Source organism: Erinaceus europaeus, chromosome 7 (genome assembly GCF_950295315.1).
Source record: "Erinaceus europaeus chromosome 7, mEriEur2.1, whole genome shotgun sequence".
NCBI lineage: Eukaryota > Metazoa > Chordata > Mammalia > Eulipotyphla > Erinaceidae > Erinaceus > Erinaceus europaeus.
In genome coordinates this window covers 78,463,470-78,491,206 of record NC_080168.1, presented here as the reverse complement: position 1 = coordinate 78,491,206, position 27,737 = coordinate 78,463,470, and the positions used below count along the sequence as shown (strand labels likewise).

Sequence of the window (27,737 nt, the reverse complement as noted above, 5' to 3'; positions counted from 1 at the left end):
AGGAGGTCATTGGACTCTCAACTTAGTATTGAATTCCTATATGAAGATATTTTCTTATTTCCAAAATATTGTTTCTCAACATTCTGTTAAAAGTTTTCCCATTTGCCTTCCACCTGACAATATCTAATTTTCCATTACAATAGTCCTTCCATCTTTGAGCAAATATTGTTTAAAAGGTTCAAACAATACCTAACCAACAGATGAGTTCATTCAAGTAGCAATGAACTTAACGCAATTCTAGCTATCAGTAAAATAATTTGGGGATATCCATCGGGATGGATACATACATATACACATAATCACGTACACACTACACACACATATACCTACCACAAACTTGAAAATCACTTAAATCTAAAAATGATTTTCAAAAAGATTAATTTTCATAAGAGAGAGATTAGAACTGTGATCACCTCTAGCATATGGTGGTGCTGCTGGCTGAACCTGGAACCTGAGGCATGTCAGCCTGGTGCACTATAGCTATGTTATCTCCCAGCCCTTAAAAATAATTTCAAAATAGACAAAGTATTATATATAAAAACAAAGTAGGTAAAATATTTCTATTTACATAAGCGAGACATTAATAAAAAAATGTCATTTACTCCTTGTAATTCAATCTTGTCAAAAATTATGAGAGGTTTATTACTGTTATGGACACCATTCCAAAGTTTTGTGAACATTTTCTCTTCATTTTTATAGTAATTTGATTTCCTCTTCCCACTTTAAAAGGAAATCATAAACACCAATCTTTATTCACAGCAAATGATAAAGCACACATTTAATTCAGTATCACTGTACATCCAGAGAACTTTGATGAGTAAAAAAATCACAAGGGATCATCAGTTCATAACTCATCTATGCTTTCCAGTACAGACATGAATAATTTATCATCTGAAACTTGCTTTGAGAGCTTTGATTCACACATGGGAAATCTTAGTAGCCCATGACAGATGACAGGATCAAATTATTTAAAAGGTAGATGCTTAAGAATTTTCATAAATGTTTACATATATTCAATATGCAACATACACATATAATATAGACACATAGATTAACATTGTTGAAAACATCTGCATTTACCACAAAGACATCTAGCACAACCTTTTAAAAGATGAATTTATAAAATTATTTTTATTGATACATTTCCAATTTAAAGATGTTTTATCAATTGTCTCCTTTTCTTTAAATAGAATAAAACCCCATCAGCAACCCCTCACCTTCAAACCATACCAAACTAAGAAGCAGAAAGGAAGAGTAAAGAAGTAAGGTAGGAGAGAAGGAAAGGGAACTGGAGGGAGGCAGGTAAGAAGAATGAGAAAAAAAAAATTCTCAGTTTCAATAATTAAGCTCCATGATTGAATAAAATTAAACTTAAATGTATCTCCTTCAAATATTCAAAAGGATTACCTCATAATATAACTTGTTACTTGTTCTCTAGAATATTAGAAATGACAGAAGAAAATGCTGAAAAGTACAATTTGTCTATAGTTGGTAATAGGAAACTTCAGTTGGATCAACATAGGACTAATGAAGAACTGTAAATGTAAATAATCATCTAACTATAAAGTAACACAGTTATTAATAGAAATTATTAATAGTAATAACAATAATTATAATATTTTCAACACTGATTTTTTTTTTAATTCCCAAACCCAAAACTAATAGGAAGTGAAAGCAAGTCAACAATCAATTACAGGTTTTCTTTGCCTAGTAGTTTTGAAGAAGGAAACCCATCAACCTGAAAACTCTGCAACCACATAATAGGCTCACTGAAGCTGTAGCAGTTTCTAATTCTTCCCAAGTTTAAAATTATGTACTTATTTAAAAAACTTTAAAATTTACTTTTCCTTACACTTGAATATAGCACCTAGTCATTTTAGTTAGATAGATTTAGCAATTTAAACTAAAATTTTATATAACCTATTTATATTATTCTTCAAGAGAAGTTAATATTAAAAAGCATATACATGGCTATATAACAATTCAGCAAATTCAAATACATATTAAATAAATTTTTTACTAAAACATGGTTATTTGATGTTACCTCTGGCACTCCTAATTTTCGGCATGCTTCCAGAAAGTTTTCCACATTTCTTCTGCATTTCGCCATGCTGAGTTTGGGCTATGGATGCAAATATACAGAAGTAATGAATTATTACAAGGAATTTACAAACAAGTAATATTCTTCAATTTTCTAAATGAGATAACAATCGCATGCTTTTTCAAGAGAAAAGACATAAGCAAATAAAAATTATGCAAAAATTTCCTGAACATAAGATCTGCTTATTATCCAACTATGATTACAGGTATCTGTGTGTACATAATACAAAGATAAACAACATTTCCAACTTGTATATGTTGGTATGCACATAGAAGAACACATGTACATGCAACATAAACTTCAGTGGGAACCACCTTTTCCAATCAGAAAATATATTTTCAAATTAAGGTTTACATTCACCAGAGTAATTAATAGTTTTCCCACCAAAGCAATGGATTTAATCACAAAGAAACAGCATTGATAATGACGAGACATTCAAAACTTAATTGAGACCCTCTACAATTAAATTCATCATGACTAGAAGATCTCTAAAATGGAATAGATAATAGGCATAAACAAATTATCCACTTTATAGAATACTTTTTACATAGTAAGGTTTACTACTAGGTTTTAATATCTCATTTGTATTATTATTTTGACACCTGAATTATTACTGGGGTTCGGTGCCTGCACAGCTCCACCATTCCTAGTGGTCAGATTTTTTTTTTCCTTTTGCTTCTTATTTGATAGAGAGTGAGAGGCAGAGAGAGATGGGGGGGCAGTGAAGTATAGATAGCTGCAGCTTTACTCCACCACTTCTGAACCTTACCTCTTGCAGGTAGGGAATAGGGTCTTGAACCAAGGTTTGTGTGTAGGACAATGTGTACACTCTACCAGATGAGCTGCCATCCACCCTCTAACATCCCACTTTAAGCATGCCTAATTCCAGTAGTCTAATGTAGAAACAATATTCTGCAAAGACTACCTTACCTTGTTAATAGCACGTGAGAATGAAATGACTCTTCTTCCATCTTGTAGTAACCTAACCCAATCATCATAAAATCTAAGTGGTATTTAGGAAAATAAAGATTCCTTCTATCCCCCTTCCTAACTCTCAAACCTCCCACCAAGGGAACTCTCAATCTCCAAAAGGGAAAGAAAGCAAGTCTGTTGGAACAATTCAGTTTGGAGACTAAACAAATACTCTCCAACTTTGAAAAAGAGGAAGTGGTGTGCTTAACTATGAGCTCTACCAAGATGAGAGGTTGCATATTAGATGTCAGGTGCAGGCAAAAACTAGTGAAGTCATGGACTCCTTGGAATATACCTAAAATAGACCTACTAGCTTTTTCCTAAAAGGAGACCCTAAATCTTCATCTGCAATATTGTTGCTTTTAGATTCAGGATTAGTCAACAATTTGTTCTGCTTTCTATAACTCTTTTTCAGCCACCAGCTTCCAGATGATACCATAATGCCAACCAGACTTTCCAGGGCAGACAAACCCACCAATGTGTCCTGGAGCCCTGCTTTCCTAGAATGCCGCCCCGCCTAGAGAAAGAGAGAGAGACAGGCTGGGAGTATAACTCGACCTGTCAATGGGCATGTTCAGCAGGGAAACACTTACAGAAGCCAGACCTTGCACCTTCTGCACCCCATAATGGTCCTGGGTCTATACTCCCAGAGGGATAAAGAATAGGGAAGCTATCAAGACAGGGGATGGGATATGGAGCATTGTGTGGAAATGTACTCCTTTTATCCTATCGTCTTGTCAATATTTCCATTTCATAAATTAAAAATTAAAAATATATATATATATATATTTAGGCCAGGACAGTAAAGCTGATAAAAGGTATGTTTTCAAGCCATAGAAATTTTCCAGAAGTCAGGCAGTAGCGCAGCGGGTTAAGCACATGTGGAACAAAGCACAAGGACCAGCAGAAGGATCCTGGTTTGAGTCCCTAGCTCCCCATTTGCATGGGAGTCGCTTCACAGGTGGTGAAGCAGATTTGCAGGTATCTATCTTTCTCTCCCCTTCTCTATTTTCCCTTCCTCTTTCCATTTCTCTCTGTCCTATCTAACAACGACATCAGTGGCAACAACAATAATAAATGCAACAATAAAAAACAACAAGGGCAACAAAAGGGAAATAAATATTTAAAAAAAGAAATTTTCCCATCACTGTAAGTAAGAAAGGGCCCATTCTAAAACTAGTTAATTTTAGTTAGAAAAGTACTTGTTACAATTACAGTGGTTAGAGGTTTAACCTCAGCATATATCATAGCTAAAATATATCAGTTCTTAAAATGAATATTTATGCTGAATTATAAGGGGAAATACTTAGATTATTAATTTAAAAAACTACTAAATACTGTGCAAAAGGTCATAATTCAAAGACATTTAGGGGCTAGGTGGTGATGCACCTAGCAGAGCACACAGATCACAGTGAACAAGGATCCCAGTTCAAGCCCATGGGCCCCACCTGCATGGGAGGGAAGCTTAACAAGCAATGCTGCAGGTCTCTCTCTCTTCTTTCTTTCTTTCTTTTTTAGTATATTTTCTTTTTTTAGAGTATTTTATTTATTCATGAGAAAGAAAGGAGGAGAGAAAGAACCAGACATCACTCTGGGACATGTGCTCCCAGGGATTGAAGTCAAGACCTCATGCTTGAGAGGTAGTGCTTTATCCACTGCACCACCTCCTGGAACATCCTCTCTCTTCTATTTCCCTCCTTTCCCAATTTCTCTGTTTCAGTGAAAAAGAAAAAAAAACTGTCACCAGGAGCAGTGGATTCTTAGACACAGAGTCCTAATGATAACCCTGGCGGCAATAATAATAATAAAAAACCCTTAAATATAGATACAAACGTTAGTAGGATATAAGCCTGACCAACCTCAGGTTGATAGGTTCCTAATGGCTCTATATTCACATCTTTTCAGATCTGTCCTAGAGCCCCCAGTGATTAATAAAGGAGAGAAATTCCATTTAGAGGGCAACAAAAGGGAAAAATAGCCTCCAGGAGCAATAGATTCATAGTGCAGACACGAGTCCCAGCGATAATACTGGAAGCAAAAAAAAAGAAAAGAAAAGAATGAAATTCCATTTAGAAGAAAAGCTGCTACCAAAAAAGCTTTACTTAAAAGAAAAAAAAATAAGCAGGGGGCAGGCAGTAGTGCAGAGGGTTAAGCGCACATGGCGTGAAGTGCACAGACCAGCATAGGCATCCTGGTTTGAGCCCTGACTTCCCATTTGCAAGGGGGGGGGGGAGTTACTTCACAAGCAGTGAAGCAGGTCTGCAGGTGTCTGTCTTTCTTTCCCCCCTCTGGATTTCTCTCTGTCCTATGCAACAACAATAATAACTACAACAATGATAAACAACAATGGCAACAAAAGGGGAAAAATAGCCTCCAGCAGTGGATTCCTAGTGCAGGCTCTGAGACCCAGTGATGACCCTGGAGGCAAAAAAAAAAAAAAAAAGCTTTTTAGGATCAGTGAAATAGCTCACTTGGATACTGCACTCTGCACTGCTTTGCCATATGTGTGATCCAGATTCGCACTGGCCTCCACTGCCTTGGAGGAAGCTTGAGTGATCTTTTTTCTTTCACTCTCTCTGCCTCTCTGTCTCTATCTTAAAACAAAACAAAACAAAAACACTTTTTGACCCTACACTCTTAAAGTTAACACCCAAAATAATAATTTCTTTGCTGAGATTATGTTTAAAACAAATGTTCCTATCATTTACATATAGTCTTCCTCTTCCCAGAGTTGCTTTTGCCCAGTCCCATTCCTTTTCTGCTCTTCTAGTTGTTTGGGGCTCAACAGAAAGGTTGGAGCTGGACTTTGGTATCCCCACTGGCATTTTTAACCAGCAACATTGTCCCCATGTTACAGAAAACAGTCTGTTAATATAAAAAAGTGCTTCCCTTTACATGGTGTTACTTACAACTGCTGGTGAGGGGACATGGATGCTGGCGACAGATCGTGGACGGATGTGATTGATCAGGTGGCAGAGGACAACACCATCCATGAGTGCAGCCCCCAGGTCTTCATGCAAGCTGACCTTAAGTCTCATCTCAATGCTCTGAAGGGGAAATGAGAAGGCAGCCAGTTGTCATTAACCCAGCAGGCTTGATTACCTGCTGAACTACATACAAAGTACCATCTGCAACAACAAAGACGCTGACCTACCTTATTTTTTTTACATTTATTTATTTATTTTCCCTTTTGTTGCCCTTGTTGTTTTTTATTGTTGTAGTTATTATCATTGTTGTTGTTATCATCGTTGTTGGATAGGACAGAGAGAAATGGAGAGAGGAAGGGAAGACAGAGGGGTAGAGAAAGACAGACACCTGCAGACCTGCTTCACCACTTGTGAAGCAGCTCCCCTGCAGGTGGGGAGCCAGGGGCTCAAACCGGGATCCTTATGCCGGTCCTTGCGCTTCGCGCCATGTGCGCTTAACCCACTGTGCTACCGCCCCACTCCCGACCTACATTAATTTAAGTTTAATTTCATCTGTCAGATTCAATGCTCATTGCAGAGCCCATAGCTATCTGAAATTGAATATATGTTTCCATTTTAGTTATTATTTCTTCTAATAGACTAGGCTTTTTTAATGGAACACAGCCTTTTTTTTTCTTCTCTCATCATATTATCTAAGATACTGCCTGGCACAGAGTACTTAGAAGTCAACAATCACTTACTAGAGAAAGAAAATGGAGCATCAAACAGTGCTGGAGGGTTCCTTTGTCCCCACAAACTTTCCAGCATTTGTTGTTGCTACCTTTTCTGACGTATGACATTCTTACAGAAGTGAAGTGGTATCTCATTGTTGTCTTTATTTGCATGAAATGATATTATTAAATGATTGACAAAAAATTTCTGACCACTTTGGAAAACAAAATGACTGTCTTAAATTAATGGATTATCACTAAGTGAATAAGTGACAGTTCATTATTTTAAAATATAGATGAAGTGAAATTACACTAGCTTCTATACATGGGCATCAAGTACTTCTACTTATATTAGCATATACATTCCTCACAAAATCCCACTGTTGTAGATTGGAGTTATTTTATTGCCTCCAGGGTTATTGCTTGGGATTGGTGCTGAATCGGTGCTGAATCCACTCCTAGAGGCCATTTTTTTCCCCACTGTTGTTGTTGGATAGGACAGAGAGAAATTGAAAAGGGAGGGGAAGATAGAGAGGGGGAGATAGACATCTGGAGGCCTGCTTTACCACTTGCAAAGCAACCCTGCTGCAGGTGGGGAGCCGGCGGTTTGAACTGGGATTCTTGTGTGAGTCCTTGTACTCTTCACTATGTGCACTTAACCCAGTGCTACCATCCCACTCCGTTAGAAGTTTTTTGTTTTGTTTTGTTTTGTTTTTTGCCTCCAGGGATATCGCTGGTGCTCGGTATCTGCACTACGAATCCACTGCTCATGGTGGCCATTTTTCCCCCATTTTGTTGCTCTTGTTGTTATTGTTGTTAATTGTTGTTGTTGTTAGATAGGACAGAGAGAAATTGAGAGAGGAAGGGAAGAGAGAGGGGGAGAAAAAGATAGACACCTGCAGACCTGCTTCACCACTTATGAAGCAACTCCCCTGCAGGTGGGGAGCTGGGGGCTTGAACTGGGATCCTTATGCCAGTCATTGCTCTTCATGCCATGTGTACTTAACTCGCTGCGTTACCACCCAGTCCCCTGGAGTTATTTTTAACAAATGGAATAAACAATCACAGGAGCATTGTAAATGATAATGCCAAACAGTCAACAGGCTACCTGGGTACATGTGAAATTTGTCTGTGGCACTCCAGCCCATTCCTTAAAAATAAAATTTAATTGGGACTGAGCGGTGGCATATCCAGTTGAGTATACACATGTTATAATGTGCAAGATCCTGGGCTCAAGCTCTCTGTCCCCACCTCTAGGGAGAAGGTTTCTAGAGTGGTGAAAAAGTGCTGCAAATGTCTCTCATTCTCTGTCCTTCTATCTCCACTTCCTTTTTAATTCCTCTCTAACTCTACCAAATAAATAAATAAACAAATAAATAAATATAAAGAATGCTGCTTCAACATAATGTTTATGCAAAAAAGACTTCCTTGCCTGAGGCATCAAATGCCCCAGGTTCAATCCCTAGTACTACCATAATCCAGAGCTAAGCAGTGCTCTGATACAAAGAAAAAAAGAAAAAATACTGCATCCCTTTCTGAAAATTATTAGACATTATTTCTTAGGTACCTCACGGAGTTGTTCCACCAATTCTTTTTCTTCTCTCATCTGTTCCATTTTCCTCCGAATTGTAAACTGTGGGTCTACAGATTCCAAATTTCTCTGAGGTCTTATAAATACTATAAGATAAGGAGAAAAAAAAAGCTTTTATTGAAGTGTTGGGTACTGGCTGCCATATTTAAATTATATGAACATTTTCTTGATTTATCCAAAATAATCCATTTGCTATTCAAATAAACAAAAAAATTCTGATTTCAAAAGGGAAGTTCAATGCAGGCAGTCTAAAGAAGATTACATTTAAATTACACTGGGTTTTGCAAATTAACAAAAGACAAAAATAAGCTGAATCTAGAAAAGATTCAAGACGTATCCCAAACCATTGTAACAAGTGCCCTTGCTGTCATTTCCCACTGGCTTTAGAGTTACCATTTATACTTAGGAGTTTTGTCATACTTTCTATAAATTCAGATAACTGCTTTTTACGTGTTAAGAAGAAAACAAGTTAATGATTTTGTGACTAAAATTTGCATATGCCTGTATTAGAGGTAAGTGATAGGTCTGGGACACTGCACCATCAACTTTCAGTGGAAGGCATGGGACAACCCAGGTGCAATCCCAGAAACTACCATAAATCAGAGCTAAGCAGTACTCTGGCAAGGTTAAAAAGTAGAACCTGAAATGTAATTGGCATATTGCACCAAAGTAAAAGACTCTGGGGTGGGTGGGTGGGGAGAATACAGGTCCACGAAGGATGATAAATGACATAGCGGGGGTTGTATTGTTATATGGGAAACTGGGGAATGTTATGCATGTGCAAACTATTGTATTTACTGTTGAATGTAAAACATTAATTCCCCAATAAAGAAATTAAAAAAAAAAAAAGCAGGGGCTAAGTGACAATACACAGGATAAAGATACCCTTAGCTGAGTAAGGACTGAACAAAGTATGCCTTCTATCATATTATTGACAATGCATCCAAAGTTACTTCAGAGATGACCACAAACTTTTAGTTTTTTAGAAAAGTTGGCAAGACTAGAGAATGTTCCAGAGATGATCCTTGGCTTCAGGTCCTTAAAATTCCAATCTCCTAGAGTGGCAACTATCGGAGAAGTTCCTTCTGAAAAGAGTTAAGTCTGGTTTTACAGCAAATGAATGCTGTAGGCCTTTGAAAGATCTCTTTAAGATAAAATGCAAAAAAAAAAAAGGTACAAAATAATCTATACATAGCTATGGTCATAGCTAGGGTTTTAATCACTATTATAATATACAGAGCAGAATTGAACTTGATCTGTTTGTTCTTGGAATTTTTTTTTTTTTTCTTCTTTTCCTCCTCCAGGGTTATTGCTGGGCTCGGTGCCTGCACCATGAATCCACCGCTCCTGGAGGCCATTTCTTTTTCCCCCTTTTGTTGCCCTTGTTGTAGCTTCATTGTGGTTATTATTATTGCCCTTGTTGACGCAATTCGTTGTTGGATAGGACAGAGAGAAATGGAGAGAGGAGGGGAAGACAGAGAAGGGGAGAGAAAGATAGACACCTGCAGACCTGCTTCACCGCCTGTGAAGCGATTCCCCTGCAGGTGGGGAGCTGGGGGCTCGAACCAGGATCCTTAACGCCGGTCCCTGCGCTTTGCACCACATGTGCTTAACCCACTGCGCCACCGCCCGACCCCCTGTTCTTGGAATTTTTATCCTGTTAAGACTGTCAACTCTCCAAACACAATTCCATGGACAAAGAGATGTTAAAGAGTTGTATGTCACTGTAGACTTTCAGAGAGAGAGAGAGAGTAGAACTCCAATTTTAAAAGTATCAGTTTAAAAATTAAATGATTTACTTTGAATTAAAAATGAATTCACTTCATATAATCAATCTGTTCTCACCCAATTAAATCATTTTAATCTCAATTTATTCTCTTTGGATTAGATTATTTTAACAAACGGCCTGCATTATACCGTACATTCTTTCTAAATCAGAAAACTGAGTCCATAATCTGATCCTGTACTGGGAGATGCAAAATTTGAAACATCTCAATAAACCCTTGGTTTATAGTTAATGAGGAAAGAAGATGGTTTAATGTACACAGTAGATTCTGAAACCTCAGCAAGAACTCAATTTGGGGTCTGGTCTTTGCCTCAACTTTTCAGAGACATGACAGATAAAAAGGAACAAAGGCATATCCTGAAGAATTGTCACCAGGGTCTATAAAAAACACCTCACAGGAAGTGAGAACAACAAAGGAAAGGTTGGCAAAGGAAACAGGTTTGAGAAATCCAGCAGGGAGAGCTGACAAGTTCACAGGGTAAAGAGAAATTTGGCAAAACAGGAACCATGAAAAGGTATTGTTAAATTTGCCTCTCTATAGTACATATCAGGTCCAACAAAATACCTACCTGTTTAAAAAGAAACAGAAGAAGTAAATATGAAAACTTAATGGCCAGAATTAATCCACACTGGCAAAGACAAGTCTATCAAATTTACCCAAAAGGTCAAGGAATACTGGCAAAGTTGGGTAATACACACACTAGCCAGCAAGGGGAGCCCCAAAACTTTTTATACAGATCTAATGTTTTCTTTGGAAGTTTAATTTTCCCTTGCTTTTTTAATGGAGCAATCTTATCTAATATTGCACGTTTAATATTTTCAATATGTTTTTATTGGCAGATTTCATACTCAAGTATGCAACTATCCGGAAGTTAAATTCACTGTGAGCTTTTAAGAGCACACAGTTCAACTATCTATGCCTTTATGAGAGCCCTGAGAGAACTGAAAAATACAATGATGTCTGGGGTTTCAATTTCTTGGCGCTGATTTTCAGCTTAAATTGCTAAGTGCCTTATGAGGACAAAGTATAAGCTTGGGTACTTGCTCTGAATGTTCAGCTATCAATAAGTGCTAAAACACATCTTAACCTGAGGTTTTTCAAATATAAATCTATTACTGGGAAGCATGACTACACTACAAAAAGCTTTCTAAACAGATCAGTTTTCTGAAATATTTTACATATTAAAAAAACACTTTAGGTTAATAAAAATCTATACAGCACATACATTTGTAATGATGGAGTGATTCACTGGGATATTTTGGTAACTATGTTAGAGTGTTGATATCTTTTTGCTTCAAAAGTCATTTCAATAATAAATGTAATAAACAGCCTGAACCAAAGCATCAAGAAATTGATCTCTGGAAGAATTATTCTTCTGGTGAAATGTATCACTAAATTTCAAATCAAATTCATTTTTTTACTCTTTTAGTTCAGGGAAACAACTTGAGAATGCGAGGCCATATCAAGAAGAAGAGAAGTGCTTTTAGTGTTTGTTTTTCAAAATAAGTATAAATAAGAAGGAAAAGAAAGGGAAGAGCAGAAGGAGGGAAGAATGAGTATGAGGTTGAGATTGAGTAAAAAGAAATAAACATAAATGACTTTAAGTTGCAGGAAAAACATGAATCCTGCTTAACTGTTCAATTAGGATGTGTGAAATATAAATAAAAACATTCAAATACTGGAGAAGATATATACACAATTCATTTACCAGAAGAGACACATCTCTGAACAATGACCCTGCGGGAAAGGATGAACATGCTTGCACAGAATATAAAATAGATCCATGAAGGTACAGATCAAGTTCTACTGATTTTTTTAGGGGGCTAGGTAGTGGCTCCCCCTGAGATTACCATGCACAAGGACTCAAGTTCAAATCTCCGATCCCCACCTGCAGAAGCAGCTTCACAAACAGTGCGACCAGTGTCTATATCCTCCTTCCATCTCAGTTTCTCTTTATCTCTATTCAGTATATGAATAAATAAGTAAAATGTTTTAATTCCATATACTTTTTCATTGTATCTACCTCCCTTCATCATTCCTCATCTTCTTTCTCAACCTGAGAGTGATTTATGTCCTCTCAATGGACAAAATATTTTATTCCTGCCTCTCTCACAACACTCACTACTTTCTGTCTTATGTTAAAGACCTCTCTGTAAGAGTTTATGTCCATTTATCCCTGCCCAGAGAGCAGTTTTTTGAACGATTACATGAAACAAGGATTTCAGAAATTCCTTCACTCAAGGACCAGAGTACTGGAGAATATACTGGCAAAGATCATCCTACAGTGGTAACCAGTTTAAATTTTCCCTTGCATGAAAAGTCTTTAACAGTGTAGTTTCCAGGTCTGACTGCACTAGACTCTGAAATAAAGTTCCATGGAAGCAGAGCTCTGTGTCTTTTTCAGAGCTTTATCCATTGTATTAAGCATCATTACTTGAGTACAGTAGGCAGACACTAAATAAATATTTAAAGATGTGACAAGAAAGCACTTCTCTAATTGTTATAAGAATTATCTTTTCAGTTAAAGGGGTTGGGCGGTAGCACAGCGGGTTAAGTGCACATGGCCCAAAGCACAAGGATCAACTTACTGGCTTAAAGATCCTTTTTGTTTGAGCCCCCAGCTCCCCAACTGCAGGGAGGTCACTTCACAAGCAGTGAAGCAGGTCTGCAGGTGTCTTTCTCTCACCCCTCTTCTCTCGATTTCTCTCTGTCCCCGATTTCCCTCTGTCCTATCCAGCAACAGTGACAGCAATGACAATGATAACAATAATAATCACAACAATATGATAAACAACAAGGGCAACAAAAAGGAAAAAATAGCCTCCAGGAGTAGATTCCTGGTGCAGGCACCGAGACCCAGAGATAACCCTGGGGGGGGGGGGAGAATGTCTCTTTAGTTCAGCTGGAAAAGTCAGCTGCTCTAAAAACTGCCTGAAATGTTTGTTACATGAAATGCACTCTAGTTAAGTTTCAGTCTATATTAACCTTTATTGTTACAAATTTAACATAATGAGAAAAGTTATCTTCTCTGTGGGAGCATGGAGCGTTAGTCTGAACTTCTCTCTAGAAGTAAAGAAATTGGGGACTTGGTGGTAGTGCACTGGGTTTAGTACACATAGAGCAAAGCCTAAGGATCCCAGTTCAAGTTCCCAGCACCCCATCTGCAGGCAGGTCACTTCACAAGCAGTGAAGCAGGTCTACAGGTATGTATCTTTCTCTCTATCCTCCCCTCCTTTCTCAATTTCTCTCTGTCCTATCCAATAATAAAAAATAAAATAAAATAAAGGGAAAAATGTCTGTTAGGAGCAGTGGATTTGTAGTACAGGCACCAAGTCCCAGCAATAACCTGGAGGCAAAAAAAAAAAAAAGTGAAAAAACTGGATTTAATGGCTCACCCAGTAAAGTGCACACATTAGCATGAGCAAGGTCCTAGATTCAAGTCCTTGATCCCCCCCCACCTGCTTCAGGGAAGCTTCCCAGGTGGTGGAATAGTGCTATAAGTGTCTCTCCTTTTCTGTCTCTCTCTTCTCCTTCTATATCTCTATTACTTCTCTTAAAGAGAAAAAATGGCCACCAGGAGTAGTAGATTTGTAGTGCAGGCACTAAGCCCTAGCGATAACCCTAGAGGCAAAAGAAAAAAAAATCATAAATCTTGAGCCAGCTAAATAGTTTCGTGTGTGTGTGTGTGTGTGTGTGTGTGTGTGTGTGTGTGTGTGTAGAGAGAGAGAGAGGGAAGAGGAGGGAATCGAAGGGAAAAGACCTGTAGCCCTGCTTCGATGCTCATGAAGCTTCCCCCAGCCTGTAGGTGAGGACCAGGGACTTGAACTAGGTCCATGGGTACGGTAAACTTGTGTGCTCACCTGGCCCCAAGATAAGAATTCTTTCTGGTGACACCAGGACTGCCTATATGCATGACTTCTTTGTTATCAAGCTTTTTTTTTTTTTTAAAGATGTTTCTTTCAGAGAGGGAGAGAAACCACAGCACCAGAGTTTCCCCTTGTCCTGAGGCACTTCCATGTGATGCTGGGGCATAGCCCCAAGCAGTGTCCATGAGAAAGCAAGTGCCCTACTAGATGAGTTATCTCCCCCTCCTAAGAATGGCTTGAACTTCAAAATGAAAGAGAAAGGATAGCTGCAGAGTAGTCAGGTTGTAAGAGTAAGGGAAAGATCAGAAGTTAGATTTGCAAGTTAAGAACAAACTAAAAAGAAGCTGCCCCATTCAGACCCCAGAACTAAACAGACCTACAGACAAGCTTTCACACACTCCCTCATTCATGCTTGGAAATGAAACTTCAGGGATTGTGGAAACTTAAACTCCTATGGACCTTCTAAGTCAGTTTGGCCTTTTTCTAAATTCCTTTGAGAAATAAATTTTTATAGAAAATGGAAATTTAAAATAAGATTTAGGACAGAATACTGGAATAATTTAAAAACAGGAGCACTTTAATACAAAGCAAGACAGTGGTTAGGGCATAAAAATGCCAACAAAAGAATAGCTAAAAAATTATAAACAAAAGGAAAGTTGCATAGTGTTAAATTGTGCTAGCAGCAAGCTGCCATTTATTTACAAAAGTGGAGAAAATTGCAGATAGTGAATAATGGATAAGATATGAGGAAATAAAACTGATGTCAGTGCTGGAATGCCAAGCCACTGATTAGAATCTCTTACATAAGAAGAACCAATAAGAACCACATAAAAAGTAGAGTGTATTCCTCTTCCAACACTAGCTAGTAACTTGTGGATACATAGAGTATAGCATCTTTAGTTTAAAATGTAGTCAAATTACAGGAAGATGTTAACAATGATAATGACTATATCAAAGATCAGATCTAAGTTATGTACTAGCATTTGCAAATATTCACAGAAAATTCTTTGTTGCTCAGGGCCTTTTTTTTTTTTTTTTTTTTTTGCCTACAGGGTTAGCACTGGGGCTCAGCTCCTGCTCTATGAATCCATGCTCCTGGTGGCTATCTGTTTCCATTGTTGTTGCTCCTGGTGGCCATCTGTTTCCATTGTTATTGTTGTTGTTGTTGCTGCTGCTGCTGCTGCAGTTGTTGTTGGATAGGACAGAGAAAAATTGAGAGAGGAGGGGAAGATAGACAGGGGGAGATAGACACCTGCAGACCTGTTTCACTGCTTGCAAAGTGACCCCCCTGCAGGTGGAGAGCCCGGCGCTCCAGCTGGGAACATTATGCCTGTCTGCACTTCACGTTACACGCGCTTAACCTGGTGTACTACCGCGAGGCCCCCCTACCCAGGGCAGATTATGGACAAACTGCAAATGGGGACAAATGGCTGCTGTGACTGACCAAACCCAAGCAATAAAAACAATCCATTTGGGGGCTGGGCAGTAGTGCAACAGGTTAAGTGTACACAGCAAAGTGCAAGGACCGGCTCGAGTTCCCAGCTCTCCACCTGCAGGGGGGTCGCTTCACAAGCAGTAAAGCAGGTCTGCAGGTGTCTATCTTTCTCTCCTCCTCTCTGACTTCCCCTCCTCTCTCCATTTCTCTCTCTCCTATCCAACAAGAACAACAGCAATGACAACAATAAGAAGGGCAAAAACAAGGGCAACAAAATGGAAAAAATGGCTTCGAGGAGCAATGGATTCATAGTGCCTGCCCTGGAGGCCAAAAAAAAAAAATCAAATTATGATTGTTGTGGTACAAGGTACTTGCTACACATAAATCCCTAGAGTTTTCTCTGACACAAAAAAATCAAATCACTATTGCAGTTATTTTATTTTAAGGATTTTCACTGTGATTATTTCCTTTTTTTTAAACTTAAAATTTTGTTTAATATTTATTTATTTCCCCTTTTGTTGCCCTTGTTGTTTTATTGTTGTAGTTATTATTGTTGTTATCGATGTCCTTGTAGTTGGATAGGAAAGAGAAAAATGGAGAGAGGAGGGGAAGACAGAGAGGAGGAGAGAAAGATAGACACCTGCAGACCTGCTTTGCCAATTGTGAAGCAACTCCCCTGCAGGTGGGGATCCGGGGGCTCGAACTGGGATCCTTACGCCGGTCCTTGTGCTTTGCGCCACATGTGGTGCTTAACCTGCTGTGCTACCACCCGACTATTTTCTTTTCTTTTTTTTATCTTTATTTATTTATTGGATAGAGGCAACCAGAAATTGAGGGGGAAGGGGGCAACAGAGAAGGCGAGAGACAGAGAGACACCTGTAGCCCTGCTTCACCACTTGCAAAGCTTTCCTCATGCAGGTGGGGACGGGGGCTTGAACCCAGGTCCTTGTGCATTGTAACATGTGCACTCAACCAGGAGCACCACCGCCCAGCCCCACTGTTTATTTTCTATGAGAATTTTCTTTTAAGTAAAATAAAATGAGGCAGTCTTGCTTATTAGTTTGTGCAGAGTCCTCAAGAAACATCCACCAAATGAATGTAGATGTGGGGAGGATTCAGAGTCCTGGGTATGACCCCCTCCCCACCTTAAGTTGTTTGACAAAGCCTGTCACCTCATCTTTCTAGTTTCAGTTGAATCATCTATGTAGAGAGAAATTCTAAATCCAAGTTCGGAGAACAAAGTTCTTTGGTTTCAGATACCGCTCCTCAGGATACCAAATACACATAAATCCTTCACTCTAGGCTTTATCTCCTTTAAACATCAGATCTATAAATAGTTGTGCATTCTGAAAAACAAAATTGCCTCTCCCCTCCTTAAAATTTTTAAATAAAGGAACACTTTGTCAAAAGAGTTTCCATTTAATCCTCTTCCACTTCCAGAATTTAAAATAGGATAAGAGAGATTTGTGTTTTACTGTGGTTGTTTGATCATATTTATTTTCAGCTAAAACATTTAGTCAACGATAAGGTAGTGAAATTCCTTTTATAACTGACCTATCAAAAATACATTATCCTACTAAACAATGAAAACTGGAAAATCATTTTTGAACTTTGATCTTAAATCATAGTAAATATTTTAAATATATGTAACATTCTTAATTATAAAAAGGTATTATCAGAATGCATATCTTCCTATTGTTTGTATTGTTATTTTGGCCTCACTCCTTTTTCGTATGAATCATACTCTCTCATCTGATATTACTTTCATCGCTTTGTATATTGAAATAAAATGTTTAAAATCAGACTAACATTGAACTAGAATGGAGATGCAGATATATGTGATAAGTATAACTAAATAATATATTTGGACCTATTAATAGGTATAGTGGCATAAGTTAAAAAGCTATCGACCTGTCAACGCCCATGTTCAGCGGGGAATCAATTACAGAAGCCAGACCTTCCACCTTCTGCACCCCATAATGACCCTGGGTCCATACTCCCATAAAGTTAAAGAATAGGAAAGCTATCAGGGGAGGGGAGGTCATATGGAGTTATGGTGGTAGGAATTGTACCCCTCTTATCCTATGGTTTTGTCAGTGTTTCCATTTTATAAAGTAATAATTTAATTTTAAAAAGCTATCCATATTAGTTGTAGTTGTCTACCCCCTATTTTTAATCTGTAAATTTAATTCTCAAACCAAGTTAATTATTCTTCAGTATTGTACAAATGAACTTAAATCCCAATAAAATAGAAAGTATCATGCCATAATTTATACAGACTTTGAAAAAATCAGGTCAAAGTTATTTCTTTTCATCTATAGAATTTTCCCAGTGTTGACAGTACTTTCAGTAAACCACTCATAGAGCAGCCACATCATATCTTAACTATCCTTAAAATCTTACATAAAGTCACTTATTAAAACCCAAACCCTGAAAGCATAGAGTTCAGATGCAGGAATAAGCAGAGATAATCCATCTATGCAACCCCCAATTTTTGTAAACAAGCAAACAAACTAAAAAAAACCTAAGCAGAAAAACTAGAGAAGAAATGATTGCAAAGTTCTCCCACAACATGGAAAAAGTGAGATAATTAAAAATGTAGCTTGTCAAACTTCAAAAGAACAATCCACATGCACTTTTCTGGACTTCTCATTCCAGTTTTTGCATTGTCTTATACCAGACATGCAGATAGGTATGCACTATCTTCAGATGTACTGAAATGAATTTCAGTATATTCACCGGCTTAATAACATTGAAAAACAGGTACAAAGTCACCTACCATTGTCACTGTCTCCTTCTGATGGAACACTGTAGCTAGAGCTGTCCCATGTTTGTGCCTGTGTGAGTTTGTTGAAGGAGATAGGAGGAAGAGTGAGGGCTGGGTCTGCTGGAGAGTGAGAGAGCCAGTCCGCGTATAGTTGCACAAGGACCAGGAAAAACCAAAGGGGCAGCAGCATTCACAAATGGCATAAGGATTGTATGGAAATGAAGCGAGTTTCATATTATGGGATTTAATTTCAAAAGTACAATATAGGAGTAGAATGAAAGATGGCGCATGGGATAGAAAGAATGATAAAAACTGAGTGTTAGTACTTATCAACCATATTGTTTGCATGCAGTTAATATCGTTAATCTTAACAGTTGTGCAAGCCCACACACTTGAGAGTCAATAGAGAGAAAGAGTACCCATAGATTATGCAGATAAAAAGCAGACATACCAGAAACATAAGATTCATACATGCTATTTAATTACACAGACAAAGCCACAAGTATGTAACTATAACTATTATTTTAAAATAAAATCATAGAATCAATGTTAACCATTAATGAATTTTTTTCCAAGGCACTGTAAAATTTCTCTTTGAAGACACTGATAATTTAGTCAATTCTACCCAGTCTGTGGCATACACCACTCGCTACTGTCATCAATACTGGTTAGTTCAAAGAGAATTTGGGACATTAGTATAGCCTTTTAAACAACAAACCCTATTGAGCAATAGATAGCAATCAATTTCAAACACTTTTACATTTATCCTTTATGAAATGATAGCATCTCTCTTTTTTTGCACTAAATATTTATACAGTAACCATGTTTAGGAAATACTAAAATAACTTTAATCTAATCATTGGTTAGAGTTAGTAGAGGGATACGGTTCTAGGTCTAAGCATTTGTGTTTATACAGTTGTCTTTCTTCAAAGGAAACCAAAGAAGAGAAAAAATGTTTTGTTTGAAGAAAACTGTCAGCCCACTATAAAAATCTAAGTTCTTATGCCAATTCATTGATTTGAACAGTCTGTTTTAACTTTTAACATTAAGCCCATGAGACATACATACTTAAGATAAAAATTACTTGGCTTTCAAAAGCTTTAAAGTTACTTAAATTATATGGTCTTCAATTAATATTACTATACATTATTTCCTAGAATATGTGGAAAGTGTAGTATAAATTTTGAAAATTAAACTTCTAAAACTTTCAGTGTATAATGCTAGCTTTACAGAATTCCAACAAGTCCCTTGAGGTTCTTGAAGATAAATCATCATCTGCAGTAATGAAATCCACATAGCTTTCAACAACTATGACAATTTCCACATTGGTAAGTGAGCATTATAGAAAGGCTACAGGCCTGGACCAGAAATTATGTTTCCTGTTATTCAAAAGAAATATTCCTTTTTTTTTTTCACCACTACAAAGAATTTGAAATTGCTCAATAATGCCAGTATCATATCAAAAACACAAGTTTAGATCCCCTCAAAAGATTAAAAAAGAAAATTCAGAGACAATTTTACAACTGAAATTGCAAAGACACATATTCAAATGAAAACAGTTCTTTGGAGAACTGCTAAACTTTTGATTCACTTTTTTTTTCTACCAGGGTTATGCTGGGGGCTCAGTGCCCTACACAATTCCATCTCTCATGGTGGTCATTTTTCCTTTTTTCTTTCTTTTTGATAGAGGGTGAGAGGCAGGGAGAAGAGAAGAGAAGGGTGAGTAGAGGAGGGGAGGGGAGGGAAGACACCTGCAGCACTGCTCCACCATTCATGAAGACTCCCCCCTGCAGCTGAGGATCATAGGTTCAAATCTGGGTCTTTGCAGTCATTAACGTGTGTGTTCTACCTAGTCAGCCACCACCTGGTCCCTGATTTGATCAATTATAACACATTACCAAATGATCTAAAACTGAGTGTAGTGACAGAATTGTTAGCTAACTAAGGGGCCCTCAGTATGTAGATATAGCTCTGCTTATGAGTCACCATTAATGGCACAAAGGTCCTAAGTAACTTCCTATCCTCCAAACATACACCTGAGATCATGGGAAAAGAAGCCCAGTTTAGGTCTTAAGCCCAGTTTAGGTGGAAATGCTAGTTCCAGAAATGAGGAGGCCACTCATCTGACTCTTATTTCTTGCATAATTTTTTTAAAAAGCATCATAAAGCATCTCTAACCCTAGTCATACCCAAGCATTTTTCTCAAGTAGTTTTAGCTTACAGCTCATGATAATATGAGTAAACCACCATACCAGGTCTCAAGTTCAATTAACCTGTTCCAAAACCTGAAAAAAGTCTTAATATATATATATATACATATATATACATATATATATATTCTACAACTAAATTCTTCTTTAGAATATCTGCCCACATGACAACTACTGTACTGTAAATCACTAAGCCCTCCAAAAAATGATTTAACTTCTACTGTCCTTAAATTGCCTTGTGAAGAAACATAAGAACACCTGAGTTTTTATATAAGCTTTTTAAAATAGGTATCTGATTCCTTTCTTAGCATTTAATAGCATTAGTAGTGTGTATATATTCAAAAGACCTAAGAATAAAAAATGTTAAGACAAGAGAGGAACTAGAAAAAGGCAAACAATGACAAAACTGAAGTACGTGAAGAACTAATTTTTTTCTAGTCCTTTTCAGAGTCAGTGGTTATTTCACACTTGTTAGAATTTACTTTTGTGACGATATTAATGATAAACTAAAAAGAAATTTATTCATAATTAAATAGTGTCCACTTAGACTTAGATACCCTCCTCACCTACTTCCTATTATAGTTATCTTACTCACTCCAAAGCTAACTTTATCAAAGCAAGGACTGCAAAAGCTGAATAAGGGCAAGAGACTGGCATACTTTAACGAAGACTCTTTAGTCACTATCAGGCTACTCCACCAGCTGGGGCCCTAATTGGGGAATCCTGAGATTCCCAAACAGACTTGATGGGTCTGTAACTCAAATAAATCTCCATTGTTACCGGTCATTTGTATCAGAGAAAACAAAATAGACCACTTTGTGGCCCCATAAGACCTTGCCCTCAACTTGGATCAACAATGTTGTAAAGAATGTTCCATCCTCTGAAGGGAGGATGGACAACAGACTCTATGCTATACCTGTGGAAGATGGGTCGATCGTAGGGCAGCATGGAATGTCCCTAGTCATACCACAGAATATGAGCTCAGATCTAGAGGGATGCAGAGGTCACACAGGCTCCTAAGCTAATTATGGGCCCCAGATCACATTAAGTCGGTGGGGTTTACAGTCAACAATATTTATACCCCTTTCCCATATTAGGGAGCTACTCTCTTCCCTGATCCAGCTTTCTCGTCCTTTTTCCAGCCATGACATCATCTCCCCAGACAATAATTAGGATCCACCTGCATATCAGATTTCAGGCTCAGGGAAAAAAAAAAACATTAGTATAGCTACAGGCCCTTTGAAATATAACTAAAATATGCCTACTAGCTATCTACAAAATGGAGGACCCCCCCAACACTTCATCTGCACTATTCCAGCCTTTAGGTCCATGATTGTTCAACAATTTGTTTGGCTTTGTATGCTAACTCTCTTTTCAGCCACCAGGTTCCAGATGCTAGCAGTATGCGACCAGACTTCCCTGGACAGACAACCCCACCATGTACCTTGGAGCTACTTCCCCAGAGCCCTTTCCCACTAGGGAAAGAGAGAGGCAGGCTGGGTATGGATCAACCTGTCAACACCCATGTTCAGCAGGGAAGCAATGACAGAAACCAGACCTTCAACCTTCTGCATCCCACAATGATCTTGGGTCCATACTCCCAGAGAGTTAAAGAATAGGAAAGCTATCAGTAGAGGGGATAGTATATGGAGGTCTAGTGGTGGGAATTGGGCGAAGTTATACCCCTCCTTTTCTATGGTTTTGTCAATGTTTCCTTTTTATAAATAAAAAATTAAAGAAAAGAAATTTAGTAATATAAGCAGAAAGTCTCTCTGAGAAAAATGACTCCTAAGACTGTGAGATAGCTCACCTGGTAGAGTGTACACTTTAACATGCAAAAAGACCCAGGTTCAAACCCCTGGCTACCACATGGGAGCACTATGCAAAGGGGAAAATTCGTAAGTGGTACTGTGGTGTGTGTGTGTGTGTGTGTGTGTGTGTGTGTGTCTTTCTCTCACCTCCTAGCAAGAAATGGGGGGGGAGCCCAAAAGGGGGTAGGCTATGGAGTTGTGGTGGTGGGAATTGTGTGGAGTTGTAGGGTTTCTGTCAATGTTGCCTTTTTATAAATAAAAATTAGAAATAAAAAAAGAAGTGGAATTATGTAAGTACAAAGTCTCAACAATAACCCTGGTAGTAATAATATTTAAATAAATAAATAAACAAACAAGTAACTCCTGACTACACATGAGTCTTGCTGTTATATGAGTAAATACAGACTCTTCAGATGCAGAAGACAAATCAGAGCTGTCTCTGTGATCACCACCCCACAAAAAGGCATATATAACTCACAGGATACCAAGGGTCACTTGGGGCAAAGGATGTAACTGTATTAACTTTCCTATGTAAAAAAAAAACAACAACAAAAGAACACCTCAATAGAAAAATATTTCCTTACCATCTTTTCCTCCTTGATCTGATTAAAAAGGAAATAAGATATCTATTACTGATAACATCATGTAGTTTTAATAGGTGATTCACTAAAAAAATGAGACTCTGAAATCCAGTCTCCCCAAGTGTGGCAAGGTTCTGATGTTGGAATTCAAACTCACCAGCACTGAGAAGATAACTGATTACACCAACAACAGGCTAATGGAAACTTCTGAGTTGTTACAAGTATAAGAACAGGCTGTTTGAATTTACCTGATCGAGGCTTCAGGCCAAATGGAGTGGCGTTGTTTGTGGTAGGAGAGACTGTAGGCGAGTTCTCACCAATCTGTGGTGTTCGGAAGAGAGAAAATTAAATCAAAATTAAGTGGAACTCTTCATGCTTCTCTAGGTCCAAGTACTGTAATAAGAAACCACCATGCTTTTGCATTTGCTGCTCGTGATGGTAAGAAAACGTGTCATCATATTATCATGCTGCAGATGTCTACGAGGCATGATCAGTAGAATATTGTTGATTTTTATCAGCTCACTATGGAAACATTTTATAATCAGTAAGTGGCAAGCTTCCTCTGTTCTAGCAGGTGTACAGTGCCAAGTATAGAAGTAACACACATTCACTTCACAGAGAGAATATCAAATCTCAAATCTCACAACACAATGAGATGAAGAAACAGACAATACTGCACAAATGTCTCATCTATATGGAGAACACACACTAGGTTATTTATGGATAGCAAGACATTCTATATTTTACCTATTTGGGCCATTTCCTTTCTGCTTGCTTGAAATATGTCTCCACGTTTAGTTTTCAAAATATATTACACAATTTTCATTATGTACAGGGTCAGGTAAGGCCATGACAGCTAATATGAGAGATTTCCCCGAAGAGAATTTGCAACACAACGTACTAATCATGACAGTCTGGGATTACATATTTCTTAAAACCAGTCAACGCCCATGTTCAGCGGGGAAGCAATTACAGAAGCCAGACCTTCCACCTTCTGCAACCCATAATGACCCTGGGTCCATACTCCCAGAGGGATAGAGAATGGGAAAGCTATCAGAGGAGGGGACAGGATATGGAGATCAGGTTGTGGGAATTGTGTGGAGCTGTACCCCTCTATTCCTATGGTTTTGTTAATGTCTCCTTTCTTAAATAAAAAAAAAAAGAATAAATAAATAAAATGCTAAAAGATAAAAAAAAAAAAGGTAATTCTAATTCATCCTGCACAAATAACTGCATTTGTAGGACACTCACCTCATTTGGAGAATACTGGTTCCCGTTACTCTGTAATGTTAGATCATTTTGTACCTTAAAAAAATGTATGGCATGTTCGTTAGATTGTAATATTGCTGTGGCAAGGTAGATGTGTAGGTGTGTATGTGTGTGAGATTTCTATCACATTCCTAACACAAAGATACAATGAATACACATCAAATTCCTTAATGTTTTAAGTAGCTAGTTAGGAAATAATTTATATATTCTAAAACTTGCAGAGATCAGCAAATTGAAGCGCCAGCAAATTAAAGAGCATTAAAATCATCCCAACCATCTTCTCAGACCACAGTGGAATTAAACTAAGACTTAACAATCAACAAAAGATTAGTAATAGTCCCAAAATGTGGAAGCTCAACAGTACACTTCTTAACAACTACTGGGTCAAAGAAGAAATAAAGGAAGAAATCAAAATGTTTCGAGAGTTCAATAAAAATGAAGACACAAGCTATCAAAATATTTGGGACACAACTAAAAAAAAAACCAAAAAACTAATACCCAAACAATGAGACCCCTCACAAAATGGGAGCTCTTTACATGCCATACATCAGACAAGAGATTAATAACCAAAATATATCAAGAGCTTGCCAAACTCAACAACAAGAAAACAAATGATCCCATTCAAAAATGGGGAGAGGACATGGAAAGAATATTCACCACAGAAAAGATCCAAAAAGCTGAGAAACACATGAAACAATGCTCCAAGTCTTTGATTGTCAGGAAAATGAAAATAAAGACAACAATGAAATACCACTTCATTCCTATGAGAATGTCATACATCAGAAAAGGTTGAAGCAACAAATGCTGGAGAAGTTGTGGGGTCAAAGGAACCCTCCTGCACTGCTGGTGGGAATGTAAGTTGGTCCAGCCTCTGTGGAGAGCAGTCTGGAGAACTCTCAGAAGGCTAGAAATGGACCTACCCTATGACCCTGCAATTCCTCTCCTGGGAACCCAACACACCCATCCAAAAAGATTTGTGTATACCTATGTTCTTAGCAGCACCATCTGTAATAGCCAAAACCTGGAAGCAACCCATGTGTCCAACAACAGATGAGTGGCTGAGTAAGTTGTGGTATATATACACAATGGAATACTACTCAGCTATTAAAAAAGGTAACTTCACCATTTTCAGCCCATCTTGGATGGAGCTTGAAGAAATCATGTTAAGTGAAATAAGTCAGAAACAGAAGGATGAATATAGGATAATCTCACTCTCAGGCAGAAATTGAAAAACACGATCAGAAGAGAAAACACAAGTAGAACCTGAACTGGAGTTGGTGTATTGCACCAAAGTAAAAGACTCTGGTGTGTGGTGGGGGGAGAGAGTACAGGTCCAAAAAGAATGACAGAGGACCTAGTGGGGGTTGTATTGTTATGTGGAAAATTGAGAGATGTTATGCATGTACACACTAATGTATTTACTGTCGACTGTAAAACATTAATCCCCCAATAAAGAAATTAAATTTTTTCCTTAATGTTTTAAGTAGCTAGTTAGGAAATAACTTATATTTTCTAAAACTTGCAGATATATTCATATCAAATTGCATCTAAAGCATTACATAAAACAAGAAAAAGGGATTTCTCAGAGCATAATATTTAGGGACATCCGATTCCCTCACTGGATCTACCAAGTGGCTTGTGAGTTCCCATTTATTTTTTTTTCCCTTTAGGGTTATTGCTGGGGCTCAGTGCCTGCACTATGAATCCACTGCTCCTGGAGGCTATTTTTCCCCCTTTTGTTGCCCTTGTTGTTTATCATTGTTGTTATTATTATTGTCATTGTTGCTATCATTGTTGTTGGATAGGACAGAGAGAAATCGAAAGAGGATGAGAACACAGAGAGGGGGAAAGAGAGACACCTACAGACCTGCTTCACTGTTTGTGAAGCAACCCCTCCCCCCTGCAGGTGGGGAGCTGGGGACTCGAACCAGGATCCTTATGCCAGTCCTTGCGCTTTGTGCAGTGAACTTAACCTGTTGCGCTACCGCCCCCCCCCCATCTACATTTTAACTAGATATTTAGAAGTGGTTCACAGAAGTTGTTCCTAAGTACACTGAATCTCACTGGGGCCTTTAAATAAAAACACATGCCCAAGTTCTGAATTATCTGGGGAAAAATTATTTTAAATATGGAACCAGGAAAACAACTCAGGGTCTCATTTAAGCACACTTCTTCTGAGTGGTCACCCAGGCTCAATTTTTCATTTTTTCATTCTAGAAGGAGAGACAACTCATTGATAGAACTCCTACCTCCAATTCCAGCAGTGATGTGCACTTCTGATACTAGAAACGGAAACTGGGGACACGACAAGGTGCCTGCAACATAAGGTCTCTTTCCCTCTGGCCTCTAAGAAAATCTTGTGCAAGAGCTGGGCAGTGGTGTGCCTGGTTGAGCAAACATGCTACCATGTGCAAGGAACCAGGTTTGAGACCTACCTGCATGGGGGGATGCTTCACGAACACTCAGCAGGCCTGCAGGTGCATTTCTCTCTCTCTCTCTCTCTCTCTCTCTCTGTCTCTCCCTATCTCCCCTCCCCCCCCCTCAATTTCTCTGTCCTGTCACCAAAGGAAAAAAAATCTTATACAGCAATTTGCTTTGTCAACAAGCAGTTAAGAGAACCGTTAAGGGAACTAGGAGGTGGCACACCTGGTTAAGTACAAAAGTTACTATGCACAAGGACCTGGGTTGGAACCCTGCTTCCCATTTGAAGAAGGAGTGCTCCACAAGTGGTAAAGCAGGGGTCTATCTTTCTTCTCAATCTTCCCCTCTCCTCTCAAATTTTCTACTATCAAAATAGAAAAAAAAAAAGGGGGGGAGGAAACTGGGAGCAGGATTTTTAGTGCTGGCACTGAGCCCCAGCTATAACCCTGGTGGAAAAAAAAAATTAAGAGGGGGCAGGGCAGTGGCACACTGGGTTAAGCACACATAGTAAAAAGTGCAAGGACCCATGTAAGGATCCCGGTTCAAGCCACCGACTTCCCACCTGCAGGGCTTTGCCTTACAAGTAGTGTAGCTGGTCTCTGCAGGTATCTTTCTTTCTCCCTCTCTATCTTCCACTCCCCTCTCAATTTCTCTAGTCCTATCAAAAAAATGAAAAAGTTTGAAAAGATGGCCACAGGAGAAGTGGATTCGTAGTGCAGTCACTAAGCCCCAGCAATAGCCCTGGAAGAAATAAATAATAATAATAAAATAATTAAGATACTTCTCTGCTGTAAAATGTGTATAAAAGTGATGGTGAAGGAAGTTCAAGATGGCATATTGATTCCTACAGTAATAGCCAGTAAGTAGTGGTTGGTACCACTAAATACCATGAAGGATAGGGGAACAAGTCAAGAGAGGTTATTCAGGTGGAGACTAAGAAATTTGCACAGAAATAAAATCTGAAGTTAGGGGACAGGGAAGTCCTTGGAGCATAAGTTATAGATTTGGAAATAAGAGGGGATTGGTATCCCACAAAACAAGGGGCATTTTATTAAAGAAGGAGGAGGAGAAGGATAATATAGAAATAGATGGGGGGAAGGAGAGAAAGAAAGAAAGAAAGAAAGAAAAGAAGGAAGGAAGGAAGGAAGGAAGGAAGGAAGGAAGGAAGGAAGGAAGGAAGAAAGAAAGAAAGAGAGAAAGAAAGAAAGAAAGGAAGGAAAGGAGGGATGGAGGAAGGGAAGTAGGGAGGAAGGGGCTGCACTATTCAAATTTTCAAGGTCATGGTAGTC

At 38.3% G+C, this 27,737-nt stretch overlaps 1 protein-coding gene across 4 annotated transcripts in view; it reads right to left on the bottom strand.

The window, feature by feature from the left end:
• Window positions 1-27,737, bottom strand: part of LRCH1 (leucine rich repeats and calponin homology domain containing 1) — a 256,069-nt gene that overhangs the window by 21,741 nt on the left and 206,591 nt on the right. For 2 of the 4 annotated variants that reach the window (XM_060194835.1, XM_060194836.1), the window contains exons 14-19: window positions 24,010-24,063; window positions 23,007-23,079; window positions 18,169-18,276; window positions 8,278-8,387; window positions 5,983-6,120; window positions 2,045-2,122 (exon numbers count right to left, since the gene is read on the bottom strand). In XM_060194835.1, coding sequence (XP_060050818.1) covers window positions 2,045-2,122; window positions 5,983-6,120; window positions 8,278-8,387; window positions 18,169-18,276; window positions 23,007-23,079; window positions 24,010-24,063 — 561 coding nt within the window. The remainder of the gene's footprint in view (window positions 1-2,044; window positions 2,123-5,982; window positions 6,121-8,277; window positions 8,388-18,168; window positions 18,277-23,006; window positions 23,080-24,009; window positions 24,064-27,737) is intronic. The other 2 variants (XM_060194837.1, XM_060194838.1) reach the window with 1 other exon arrangement.